The 14,825-nt window shown below is 37.6% G+C and overlaps 1 protein-coding gene across 2 annotated transcripts in view; it reads right to left on the bottom strand.

The window, feature by feature from the left end:
- The window catches only part of LOC124387230 (butyrophilin subfamily 1 member A1-like), a 65,966-nt gene that overhangs the window by 38,535 nt on the left and 12,606 nt on the right, over positions 1-14,825 (bottom strand). The window contains exon 7 of one of the 2 annotated variants that reach the window (XM_046851449.1): positions 12,114-12,137. In XM_046851449.1, the coding sequence (XP_046707405.1) occupies positions 12,114-12,137 (24 nt within the window). Of the gene's footprint in view, positions 1-12,113; positions 12,138-13,402; positions 13,830-14,825 lie in introns of those variants that run through there. The other variant, XM_046851451.1, reaches the window with a different exon arrangement.

Consider the following 14,825-nt stretch of genomic DNA (forward strand, 5'->3'; position numbering starts at 1 on the left):
TGCTCAGCTACAGACGGCGCTAAAAGCTGCTAGAGCTGAACACCTGAGCAAACTTATAGAAAACAACAAAAACAATCCCAGGTTCCTTTTCAGTACAGTAGCTAAACTAACTACAAATCAGGGCTCTGAAAATTGTGTTCCATCACAGTTTAGTAGTGAGGACTTTATGATTTTCTTCACTGAAAAAATAGATAACATTAGAAAAACAATTGTGGCAGTTCAACCTCTTACAGCATCTCCTGAGACAGTGTTACCTTCAACTCCACAACTCCACTGTTTTACATGTATAGGACAGGAAGAGCTGTATAATGTTATTGCCAAAGCTAAATCGACAACATGTCAGTTAGATCCAATTCCTACTAAATTACTGAAGGAAGTGTTATATACAACTGGTGAGCCTCTTCTAAATATTATTAACTCCTCACTATCTTTAGGTCACGTCCCTAAATCCCTCAAGTTAGCAGTTATTAAGCCCCTCATTAAAAACCTAATCTGGATCCAAACACGTTATCAAATTACAGACCAATTTCAAATCTCCCATTTATGTCTAAGATTTTAGAAAAGATTGTCGCTGCACAGTTATGTTCCTACCTGCAAGAGAACAATATCTTTGAAGAATTTCAGTCAGGTTTTAGGCCCCATCATAGCACAGAAACTGCTCTAGTTAAAATAACTAATGACCTGTTTTTAGCTTCAGACCAAGGCTTCATCTCGCTGTTGGTTTTACTAGATCTTAGTGCTGCATTCGACACTATAGACCATGATCTCCTCCTAGATCGCTTACAAAATTACATCGGCATTCAGGGACAGGCATTAAGCTGGTTTAAATCCTACCTGTCCGATCGTTACCATTTCGTAGATTTGAATGGAGAGCTATCCAGGCTAATGCAAGTAAATTATGGCGTGCAAGGTTCAGTTCTAGGACCCTGCTCTTCACAATATACATGCTTCCGTTAGGAAATATTATTAGAAGGCATGGAATTAGCTTCCATTGTTATGCTGATGATACTCAGCTATATATTTCATCTAAACCAGGCGATACAGCTCAATTAACCCGGATGACTGAGTGTGTTAAGGAACTAAGAGATTGGATGACCCATAACTTTCTACTTTTAAATTCTGATAAGACTGAGATTTTGCTCATCGCCCAAAACTGGTATACAGACGCTCCAGCATCTCAACCTGCATTTAGACGGATGTTCTGTAACCACTAGTTCAACGGTAAAAGACCTGGGTGTTATTTTAGACAGCGACTTGTCTTTCAAAAATCACATCAATCAGGTTACAAAACAGCCTTCTTTCACCTTAGAAATATTTCTAAGCTAAGAAATATGTTGTCTATATCCGATGCAGAGAAGCTCGTCCATGCGTTTATGACCTCCAGAATAGACTACTGTAATGCGTTACTAGGTGGATGTCCTGCTTCATTAATAAACAAGCTTCAGTTAGTCCAGAATGCAGCAGCCAGAGTTCTTACAAGGTCAAAAAAATATGATCACATAACCCCGATCTTATCGTCCCTACATTGGCTTCCTGTTAAGTTTCGAATAGACTACAAACTATTACTTCTCACTTATAAAGCACTAAATGGTTTGGCTCCGTGTATCTATCCAGTCTTTTAACACGCTACAATCCGCCACGCCCCTGAGATCTCAAAACTCTGGGCTTCTAGTAGTTCCTAGAATAGCAAAGTCCACTAAAGGTGGTAGAGCATTTTCACATTTAGCTCCTAAACTCTGGAATAGTCTTCCTGACGGTGTTCGGGGCTCAGACACACTCACCCAATTTAAGTGTAGATTAAAACGTATCTTTTAGCAAAGCCTACACATAACACACATCACATCATAACCTTGTGCTCCAGAACATCTGATCACATGCACATTATCAACTTGTGCTGTTAATATCATGAACAGCAGCTACGCTAATTCCTCTCCACTGCTTCTCTTTCTCTCCCCATCCCGAGGCATCCTGAGGTTGCTCCAGCTCCAGTCACCTCCCACCTCGTGATGATTACGGACCTTTAAAGAAGTAGATGCCGAACTCACAAACATCCTGAACCATCTAGAGACGTACCAGTGCCATTTGGATCCCGCTACATGTGTGGAGTTTTGACATTGGACCTCCTGGAGTGTTTAAAGGCTCTGGCATGGAGAAGCTGATGCTGGATCTGTGGTGATCACAAATGCTGAGCTTATAAAACTCGGAGCTACTAACCATATAGACTGTTTAAGACTGCAGAAAGAACATTACTTATAATCTTATACTCCAGTAATCATGTTAGTTCTCACTCTCCAGTGTTCTGTATTGTTGAAAGATTTATGATCAAACTCTTGATGTCACCCAGATGAGGATGGGTTCCCCTTTTGAGTCTGGTTCCTCTCAAGGTTTCTTCCTCATAACATCTAAGGGAGTTTTTCCTTGCCACAGTCGCCACGGCTTGCTCATCAGGGACAAATGCACACCATTCACCATCACTGTTGATTTGTGTAAAGCTGCTTTGAGACAATGTCTGTTGTGAAAAGCGCTATACAAATAAACTTGACTTGACTTGACTTGACTTGACTTTACTGCTGACTCGCTGTCAATGAGCTGAAGGACCACGGAGACTCTACTGGATGGACAGTGAGAGGATACACACACAATGAGAGATGGTATGAATGTTCATTAGATTTAGGAACTACATGTTACATCAGCTCCATCTCTCTATCACACACTGGAGTTTACTGGTGTCAGTCTGAATCTGGAGAATGCAGTAATCCGGTCAACATCACAGTACACAGTGAGTCTTCATATAGTGTGATTATTAATAAAGGAAAAGGCATAATTTTTTTGTGTCCAATTAAAAAAAAGCTCAAGATAGGAGACCTGGGCATAACTGGATTAATGTATAGTCTTTTTTTAATGCTTATATTATATTATATTATATTATATTATATTATATTATATTATATTATATTATTGTTTATAATCTAATCTTTGTTATAGCTTGCATATTAAAAGGCAATAAAATGTGATCTTCTACATGAAACCAGGTGGTGGTGTGCAGATTTCACTGAAGGTGTTTTTCTCTTTCCTACAGATGGTGGTGTGATCCTGGACAGTCCTGTCCATCCTGTAACTGAGGGACATCCTCTGACTTTGCACTGCTTATATCGCAACACAAAGATCTCAGACTCTGGTGTTGATTTTTATAAAGATGATTCAGTTCTCCAGAACCAGACTGCTGGAGAGATGATCTTCAGTAGTGTCTCAAAGTCAGATGAAGGTTTCTATCACTGTAAACACCCAGAGAGAGGAGAGTCACCAAAAAGCTGGATTTCAGTCAGAGGTGAAAGATTATTTAATTTAAAGAATAGAAATTTTGTAAAATATAAAAACAATTGCAATATATTGTCATATAATCATTAATGTGCTGGTGTTCATGTGAGTATTGTATTTATTAGAGATTGTTCTACACTTTACACAATGTTTTTATTTTTTTACTCCTCATCTTTTAACTCCTTATTGCTCAGAAGCAGAAGCTCCAGTATCAGTGTTCAGACTGATCAGTAGTCTAGTGATGGTGTCTGTGTATCTGCTGCTGACCCTCATTCTGGCAGTGAAATTTTACAGAGCTTGAGGTAAAAACATTTTTAGTAGTTTTGTACAATTTACTTTTTATTATTACATATTATTTACTATTTTTGTAATTATTTTTATATTAACTGAAAGCATGTTGGTGTGATTTCTTAATTGTTAATTATATTAACACAGATTTATTTAGGACACATTCATAATGTAATAACCAATTAAATTCCCTAAAATTTAATCCACATGTACCTGAAATAACTTACAATAAATGTAATAACTAATATTCTTATTAATGAAATTATTTTTATTTGACAGTTCACACTGATAAATTCAACATCTAGAATGAAGTAATAAAGGAGTAAAGAAACTTTATCTATATAAAACAGGATGTTTCTGCTGTACAATGCTGTATATACATTTTTGTGGATGGAGAAATATTTTTGTTGTTGGTATTTTTTTATTCATTATAATTGTTCATCTGAACATTTAATTTAAATCTATAGGAAACTATAAGGTGTACAATTGCATTTGTGTGACAATGTGGTTAAGTGAAAACATAAATATTGACTTTTATTAATACTAGAATTTAGTATAGTTCTTCTAAAATAATATTAAGTGTAATATTTTGGTTGTTGACTGTCTGAGGGGTTGAAACTTAAAAATATATATTTTTTCAGAAATTGTTTTTTTATATATTGTTTAAATATGGTTTATAATGAATTACAATGCACTCTTGAGAGGATGAATCTGGTTTTATCTATACATTTTTCTATTTGATCTCTCTGGCTTTCATTGTTGAATGTTTCATTATTGTTATGAAGATATGTGTATAAAGTCAGAGTGGTTTATACTTGAGTCATTAACAATGATATACAAGAAATTCTCTTTTATGCCCTATATTGACCAAAGCTAGTTTAAAGATTAAACCATAAAGTAGATCAAATAATATATACTACTGAGACTTAGAAAATAATCAGATGAATTCATAAAGAATGGATTCAGAGAAGTTTATTAGCAGTCAGAAAATACTGCAACACAAACCCAGCTGGTTCCAGGAGCACAAGTTCCATGAACCTACGACTTGCACAGAAGTTCCTCTAGTCATGGATTCTTTATATACATTTCAGGCAGGTTCCTCTCATTAGTCAAATCCATTCATCTTCTTTCCTTCCGGCATTTATTCAATCACAATTTAACACGGGAAGAAATTTCTTCACTTTCTCTCTCACACACATGGGCTGTGGCTCTCTCTCACTCCTCTTATATATATAGTGTGTGTGGTATATTTTCAGCTAATAGTTCACTTACGGTTAAACAATACCTGACCAAAACTGCCACTGACATCCTAGAATCTTTTGTAGGGATCCTTTTGCTTTATACTGAAAAGAGGTAGAAAGAGGAACTCAAACACTTCCTGTTTAAACTTCCTCAAAAGGTCGAGGTGCCATGACCACTCAGAGTCCTATGTGCAGTTTGTAAAGCCTTACTGTGTAAAGAAGAGGTGATGGCAATGTGTGTAAACCCTTAAACTTAATGATCCTGTTGAACCTCACTTTAGTGCATGTGTGTTCATGCCTTGCTCTTGTGTGTGCGCGTGCGTGCGATTGTGCTGACCTTTACTCCTGTTTTTGTGAGCAAGGGACTAAATTTTTGCAAAAAAATATATAATATATATGTAGGATGTTTTAAATGGGCCATCATCAAGCTGGAATTAAAACAGATTTGTGTACATTTTGTGTAAATTCTTCATTCTTTAAAGATTTACATGAGAAATTTGGCATTTAAAAAAAAAATCCTGTAAATCCAGAAAAATGTTCATATCCTTCTCATGCCCATGAGTGTTTATGAAGATTAGAATATTAATTTGTGTTAGTCTTGATTTGATTCAATTTAAATCATATCATTTGTATGAATTTCTTTAGTAACATGAACATACAAAAACTATACAACTGTGTGCTGCTGATGTTGTGCAGCAGTTTGAGAAAGCCTAAGGTGTAGTGGGTGGGTGTCCATATACTTTTGAACGTAGAATGTTCAGTGATCTGTAGTTTTACACCTATATGACATCGATTATATGGTTTATAAATATAAATAATTGTTATTTTAAAAGCTCTTGTAAAATGTAATGCTTAATATATATACAAATAGGCCAAAATAATATTTAAGCAGCTTCTGCTTAGAATAGTTTATGTAAATATCTGTTAATTTTATTGTGTGTAGGATCTAAAATCGGCCATCTTCAGGATGTGTTATTTTGGCTTGTTGACTGTGTGAAATGGTGAAAAGTAAGATTATTCTTTCAGTTGTCATTTCTATAGTGTGTTATGTTTCTCTAATCATAATAATGGGGTATCATACATCTCTAAGCATGAGTCAGAAATGGGAACATCAATTGGACATCTGTTCCACCAACAGTGCTTTCTTCGGTGAGCTTCGCAATCTTTGACTCCACTAAGCCCAGGCAGCATCCTGTCTGGGCTTAGTGGAGTCAAAGATTGCGAAGCTCACCGAATCAGTCTGGGAAAGGCAGCGACTATCTCTAACCAAAAGGTGTTCGAGACCATGATTATCATTTTAACAATACCCTAACCCGACCTGCTGGGGGGCTGGCACCAGCAAAGGTGTAAATACCGTTGACTTCCACCTGCTGACCTCTGGCTCGATAGTGGTATCACCCATCCATGTGTTCCTTTACTCATTTCTTGAACTTAATTTACATTTAAAAGCTAAATCCTATCTACACTTCAAAGGGAAGATCAATACAAAATATCTGGGAAGAGTTTGTTCTGGGTTCTTTCCGACTCCGATAAACCCAAATTATATAATGTATTTTGTCACTGCTACACTGTTATAAACAACTTCTTCATTTCGATCATCGTTGTCCTCATCATTTTTTCTTACCCTGGTCATGCCAGTTGGCCCCACTAATCCAGGAGTTCGTTAATGACGTGCTGCCATTCCGAATTACAGCATACACCAGAGAGCCAGGCCCGCCACCTGAGACTTACTTCTCAAGGCTGCCTGTAGGAAACTCACCCCTTGCTTCGTGGGACCCTACCCCATTTTAGCAGGTCAGCAACCCGGTGGCGGTATGCCTCCCCGAAATTCTTCAAATATACCATACCTTAAACGTCTCCTGAAACAGTTTGCCTGGAGTAAATGGATTATTTTACTCTCACCTCTTGACTCTCACATAAGTGCCCCAACTGAATGGGTTACAGGCTCCTCAAACGTGATGAAGGGTGCTTCAAAATTGATGAAGAGGTATTGGCATATGTCATTGCCTTGAATATTGGATCAGGTGAATTGGCATGCATAGCTAGGATGACGAAAGCATTGAAGTACTTCATCTTTGTGAAGACTTACAGAATTAATTGTCAGCAAAATGCTACTTTAAACACTGTGTTGTTTCAGTTTCTCTTGTTTGCAGTTTTCTTCTAATGTCTAGTCAACCACTCTTCAGGAATCTTGAGTAAAGTTTAGCAGCTGTGCTCCTAAATCCTTCTAATTGTGAAACATGTTCAGCATTAAAACAGAAAATGGGTCAGCCAACATAATAAACATGGCTAAATAAAATAATAATAATAATACATTTTGATAAAAAATAAAATAAAAAAAGCAACAAAACATTAGTGCGCCAGCGTTGCGCAAGTGGAGGAAACCCTGCCTCCCAACTTTATAGAAGCTTCTGACAGCATGTCAAGTCAATTTTTTGTGCTTCATGAACTGCATCAAACCCAATAAACTGACGTTAAACTAAAAGAGAGCAAAGTTTCTTGATTTGTGTCACATTTAGTTGGTTAGAGTCCTTTATATTCTTCTTTGCACAGTAGTGTATAATCAATATACTGTAGGTTTACTAGTCGGCGATATTTTGTGTTTTTGTGTTATGAATATTTGTCCCACACTGTTCTGTGGTGTCTGTCTGCACTGGTTTTTGTCTGCACTGTTTGCATGAGGTTGCACTCGATTCACTTTATGTAGCTTTATGTTGTGTGTTGTAGCTCAATGTTGTTTAGTGTAGCACCAGTGTTCTGAAGAAACGTCTCATTTTCACTGTGTACCACTGTGTGTGGTAGAAATTACAATAAATGCTTCTTGAATTGACTTAACTTGACTTATACATGAAACTATCTTGGAAGGTATATCCACTTTTGATACATACATTAAAATCCAAATGCTACATTACTGGTTGAAGTAATCATAATACCATGGATAGACCAGGCGTCAGAAACCGGGAGTAAAACGGAATGTCTTTATTTGGTTTCAACATACACACAGTAGAGCTTGACGTGACTGGAGCAAATGGTACACTTAACTGAGTGCTCCTTAAAAAGTGTAGGCAGGAGCATGGAAGCGCATGGACGCGCAGGGAAGTGCATGGACGCGCAGGGAAGCGCAGGGTAGGAAGTCCAGGTGATCTATAGTCGTAACTGGTAGATTGGATGGCGAGTAAGCGGGAATGGGGACTTCACAAAGAGCATAGGTAAATGGGGAACAGGTGTAGGTGATTAGTAGGAGTAGGACAGGTGTAGCTGATTAGTAGCAGGGAGAGCCTGAGAAAGAGTGTGACTGGCTCTCTGAAACATAACCAGAGGATTGAACAGTGGTGGGGATTTTTAAGGCGACAACATACACACACAACATACACATCTCACACTTTGTTGTTGCACGGACTGTTTACACAAACCTTGCTCATTTGCACACTGCTCTTTTTTTATTGCTGCTCACAATAAACCATCACCACTGTACATATACCCGTTCTCTGTTTACAGCTATAGCAATATTATTATGTTCACCGCTCACATCCTTCTGTAAATCTCTGTGTATAGTAATAGGCATCTGTATAGCATGTTCATAATACATATATATATATATATATATATATATTCATCTGTATATTATTGTTCATAGTACATATATATTCATCTGTAATTATATATATATTTATAGTACATATATATATATATATACACTACTCTGTATATTGTGTTTTACATATATAACATATATTCATCTGTATATTACATTTATAGTACATATTCATCTTTAAATTACTGTTTATAGTCTTTATTTTATTTAACTATGTAAATTCATGTTAAAACTGTATATCCTGCACTTGCTGTTATTGCACTCTGGTTAGACCCAAACTGCATTTCGTTGCCTTGTACTTGTACATGTGTAATGACAATAAAGTTGAATCTAATCTAATCTAATCTAATACACAGTACTGGATCCATGTCTTCAAAGACTTAAGAGACATGAATTACTTCTCAAGGATGTACTTGACAAAAATCTAATACAGTTTACATGTCTTTAAATAATTGAGGTAAGACTTTTTTATTTTTAGTTCAATTAAGAAAAGTTCTTGAATTCATAACAGTGTGTTTGTATGGGGTGACATGGAGGTTGAGTGGTTAGCACTCCCAAGTTTGCACCTCCAGGGTCGAGGGTTCAATTCCGAATTACCCGTAGTGTGTGTGTGTGTCCTGCAATGGATTGGCACCATGTCAAGAGTGTATCCCAACTCGTGCCCAGATCCTACCCACTTTACGGATTATACCCACATTACGGACTATACCCGACTATACACGCAAAACACTCCACCCATGGTCGGTGGAACAAGCTCCATCTCACATGGCACATAAACTGCCTGGAGATGCTAGCCATGTTTCTGGTTCTGAAACACTTCCTCCCAGACATGAGTGATCGCAATGTGCTGGTCCATAAGGACAGCAACAGGGGGTCTCCAATCTTGCACCCTATACAAGCTGGCATGGCAAAACCTCCTGTGGTCCAACTCATCCAGCCCTGGGGCTGGACGCCATGGTACAGACATGGCCGGGCCTACGCTTGTATGCCTTTCCCCCTCCAGGAAGATCTAGAGAGAGATCGCCGGGAAGGAGTCCGTCTCCTTCTGGTGGTACCTCGATGGCCAGGCAGACCATGGTTCACGGACCTGGTGTCCCTTTTTGAGGAACCTCCTGGGGAATTTCTCCCTGGAGGGATCTCCTCTTCCAGGCAGGGGGATACTCTGGTTCTCCCCTGCCCAAAATTATGGAGGCTGTGGTTCCAGGGGGCACAGTTCTTAGCAGCTGGTCTCTCTACCAAGGTAGTAAAGACCATCTCCCAATCCAGAGCACCACTACGAGGAGGCCATATGCCGTTAAATGGCGCATGTTCTCTGCGTGGTGCGAGCAAAACCAATTAAACCCAGTCAATTACCCGGTTGGTTTAGTCCTAGAGGTCCTGCAGGAACAGTTTGCCGCAGGGTTGGCTCTTTGACCCTGAAGGGTTATGTGTCCGCTATCGCGGCTTATTGTGCCCCGCTTGCTGAGCAGTCGCTGGGTAGACACCCTTGGCCTTCTGAACGCAACCTTTCCAATTTATCCGGGCTTGGGAACAGCACTAGGAATGCACTGGCTTGTGCAAAAATAATTGGCTGGGTTTACGTTTAAATTTGTAAGTAAACTGTGAAAATAAATCATAATAAAAAATATTTTTATTAATATTTTATTTGTAATGACAAAATTAAACAACAATAATACATTTTTGGAAAGAAAAAAACCCCACAAAATAATACTGTTAAGCATATGTATTTGGAATATGTATTTTTTTAATTTACCAAAAAAAAAAAAACGACTTTTTATTTTCAACATTTAATAGATGATTAAAAGGTGAAGGTGAAAAATGTATTGAGTATTAAATACAGATCAGTGGAACTCCATCATTTAACCAAGTATTGAAGAATGGATAAAGTTTCTGAGTGAAAGTCTGACCAGTGAAAGAGTAGATATGAGATCCGGAGTTCACATCATAAAAGGAGACCAAACCCTCCTCATAATCCACAAACACCCCCACATTCTCCACCTTCCCTCTCAGTGTGAGGGGGACAATAGTATCATCATTAACCACATACCGATTCTCATACAGTCCCACAGTCCAGAATCCATACCGAGGTCTCAGCATAATCCACTCCTTCCGATTAATATTTTCTCTCATGACTCCTAATACCCAGTGAGTTTTCCTCTGACCTGCACCTCATAATAAAATCTCCCTGAGGAGAAACTCTGATTTCCCACAACAGCACGATCATAAGTAAATCTCTGTGGAGTATCAGTGATATTCTGTTTTGTGTCTTCACATCTCACTTGTTTTCCATCATCAGACAGGATGAGTTGAGGATTTGCAGAATCAGGATCCAGAGTCACCTCCACTTAGAGAAACACACAGTGTGTGATGTAAGTTTGCAGGTGAAAAAAAATCAATAATCATCCAGTGCAGTGGTCCCCAACCTTTTTTTCACCACAGACCGAATTAATGTCAGACAATATTTTCATGGACTGGCCTTTAAGAGGAGGGGGGGGGGGGGCTGCTAAATACTGATAGTTTCTAAATATAATAATAATCGTGAATCCACTGTGTTGTTTGTTAATTTTGCTCGCTTGGGGGTTTGAATTTAGGTAATGTATTGTGTTAGCGGCTGGAGCAGCCCCTTTAAGAAGGTAGCGGATGGAGGTAAGACATGTGACCGAGGCATCATGACATGCATCAAGAGTGAGTGATAGACAGATGTGATGGAGAGAATGCGGTAATTTTCCAAAATAAAACATCATTCAGAATCAGATAATAAATATAACGGAAATAATGTAAGTTATGTATTCTTTCTGTGCGGCCCGGTACCAATTGACCCACAGACCGGTGCTGGTCTGTGGCCCGGGGGTTGGGGACCACTGATTTAGAGGATTAAATTTATTAGGATTTATAAGTGGATTTGTACAAGATTCAATAATTAAACTTTTTTTGTTATTTTGTTATTATATTGTTTGAATTGTTTATATAATGTTTATATTTTGTAAAATCACTTTCATAACTGAGAAGTTAATCTGTGTTTGTTATTTATACTTTTATGAATGATTTTATTTAATTGTTTGTTGCGGTACCTTTATTTTGAAACTTTGATTCACGGTCATGCCCAAATGATGACTTCACGTGAGACTCTTATTTGCTGCACGTGAGCGGAAACACGGACTTTATGGAGGCTCCACTAAAAGTGTGTTTTGTTGATAAAAGCACTTGAAATGTGATGATGAAGATTTAAACACTGTTTCTTTCTCACAGCAGCAGTAAACGAGGTGTTTAGTTTTGTGTGTGTGTATTTAATGTAAAGGTAAAATCTCATGACTCTGTTGCTCGCGCTTTGACTTTGTGTGAAGTGAATGTGATTGTTGTATTTAGTTGTTAATACTGGGTTTAGTTTTCACGGTGGATTTGAAGAAAAGTCTTGAAATAAACCAGTAGCAGGAGAAGCGCTTGTGTCTGTGTGTGTTTGGAGGAGAAACAGTTTCACCTTCACAGTTTTGTTCTCGTGTTGCTGTTTGTTCATCGCCCGACCAGAGTCTGGATTCTATTTACAATTTCACTCAACAATTCAGATTATCTGCCTTTTTCTTTTCTAATAAACACTTTAACATCCACTTCCATCTGTTCACACACACACACACACACACACACACACACACTTAAATAAAAAATGTTCTTACCTGCAAACAACTTCTTTAAAAACTCTGTAAAGCAAAATTTTATATTAATTTTACCAAACACATTTGCATTTGATACATAAAAAATAAATGTGACATTTCTGATGAATGTTTACACCACACACCAAAAATACAAATAAAAAATAAGTAAAAATAAATGTAATTACATGTAATTACATTACATCAAATTAATTATTGTAATGAAATAAACTGCATGATTTCTCCTTTTGAAGCTCTGAGTCTAAAACAGATACAATAGTTTGTAGTGTGTTTAAAAAATCTGTATAAAATATATTAACCTGTGTACTGTAGTGAAAAGGTAAACGTGCAGCAGAATTTAATGTAATTATCCTCTGATGATATACATGTTTGTTAAGCTTCATAAAGTGTAACATGTTAAAGGTCAGTTATGAGTAATCTAGCAAAAAATAATGTACTGTATTGTGAGTGATGTGTTTGTGTCTCTACTCTTTGATGGAAACCTCTGTGGGGTGAAATCTGAGTCAGCAAAACCTGAATTTGTAATAAATGAAATGTGTAAATGTGACTATTTAACCATTTCTGTGAAAAAATTCTAATATATAATAATAAAGGTTAAAAAAAAGAATAATTAATAATAAAAAAGCGAATTAAAACAATCATGTTTTCAGAGTTTCTAATTTAAAAAAAAGTTTAAGTTTAATAAATTCATTTTCAAGACCTAAATGTAATTTTTTTTTTTTTTTTTTACATTTTTACATACATATTAATATGAAAATAAACCTATTAAAATTAACTTTTCTATATCATCATATTTACACATTATTTTTTACAAGAATTGAAAATTCAGGTCTAGGTTCTGCTGATTATTATCTCGGGCCAGTTATTCAAAGGTTAACTGATTGGATTCTGGCTATCGGATTGGATCAAATCTTAAAAATGGGTTGTTCAAAAGGAAAAGAAGGAATCTGAAATCGGATTAGATCACAGAATCCAATCCTAGTTTAAATCTGGATCAAAACTTCAGTTTGTGTTGTTCAAAACCTGTCAGTAGGATTTGGATAACTTTGATCCAAAAAAAAAACAGGATTATTCTGATCCCAACAGGGAGTAGGATTTCAAAGTTGATTCCAGGGGGAAAATGTAGTAAAACTTTAAAATTGGTCAAATGATACATTTGTATCATTTAGTGTATATACTTTTATTTATATTTTGCACTTGACTTGTGTAACCATTGTAACAGTGATAAAGTAGATATAGTAGACATAGGCTACCAATAAAGCTATTCAGTATAGTAAAATAAAAATATTGAAAAATAAAATAATTCCCCAAACAGACTTCAATAACAAACAAAAATAATATAAAAAATTTTTGTCATCACCGTATATTAATTTCAAAGAAACAATCATCGGAGATGAGCCTGTCAAAAATAATGTCTAAAAATTGCATCCCTTACTATATGTCCAGTCAGTCCCTCATTCCAACAGAATGCCAGAGGTTGGTCTGGTTCTTCAACAGGCTCAAGTGCATCATAAACATCATCACAGAGAGGGACATTGCGCCTGGTAGCGATGTTGTGCAGGACGATACACTCTAGTATTATGTTGCATGCTCCTTGTGGTTCCACTGGCAAGTAGTTAAGGCATGCAAAGCGTCTCTTCAGAACTCCATTTAAACGTTCACTTGCACATCTTGTTTTGCAATGAGCAGTGTTGAAGCATGCCTGCGCCAGTGTGGTTGCTGCAAGAAAAGGAGTCATCAGCCATGGTAGGAGTGGATAGGCACTGTCTCCTAATATTATTCTATCCGGTCCATTGGTTTGGAACTCTCTGTATAAAGCACTCTCTCTCAGGATATGTGCATCATGAACAGACCCAGACCACTTCACGACACAGTTTGTGATGATGAGGTCAGCATCGCCCTCAAGTTGGATGTTGATGCTGCGCCTCCCCTTTCGGTAGATGTACTCCCAATCCCTCTTATGAGGTGCTTGGACATGCACATGAGTGCAGTCAATAACCCCAATAGTATTGGGCATGTTCCCCAAAAGAAAAAACTTGTGCTTGGTCTGGGCAATCTGGACATCCTTTGGAAGTGAAACAAACTGATTGACCAGGCTGGCCAATGCAAGTGACACAGCTGTCACTACATCACTCACAGTTGATTTGTCCACTCCTATAATGTCACTAACTACTTGGTAGAAAGTGGCAGATGCATAGAAGCGCAGACCAATGAGGACCTGTTCCTCCACAGACAGACTGTGACTCCTTCGGGTTCTCCGTTGAAGTTTTGGCCTAACAAGGTCTGCAATGTACTTAATACCAGCAGTCCCAAAGCGAAAGCGAGCATACAGTTCTTCAGTGGTCTATTGCTCCAGTGGTTGTGCACGTTCAACATGCACCCTTTGAGGGTATCCTCTTCCACCAAAACGGTGGTAGCGATGGACAATACCTGCCATGTCAGTGCCTCACTCTAAGTCCTCTAAGAAAGGCTGAAAATAAGATGGCTGTCAAATACCCACACACTAATTGGCTGACGTGCTGTGGCTTGTGTTCAATTAAATCAATCATGCCCAAGGCCTCTAAATACTATGTTCACTACAACAGATGAGGTGGAACCATGGACTTCAAAGGACCTAATTTCACTGTTCCAGAAACCCATGCACTGCTGGAGGGTGTTAAGTGCCATTATGCCTCAATAGTAGGAAGCTCTGTTTTGGGTGGAATGGAAGAATCT

Source organism: Silurus meridionalis, chromosome 6 (assembly GCF_014805685.1).
Source record: "Silurus meridionalis isolate SWU-2019-XX chromosome 6, ASM1480568v1, whole genome shotgun sequence".
NCBI classification, from domain to species: domain Eukaryota; kingdom Metazoa; phylum Chordata; class Actinopteri; order Siluriformes; family Siluridae; genus Silurus; species Silurus meridionalis.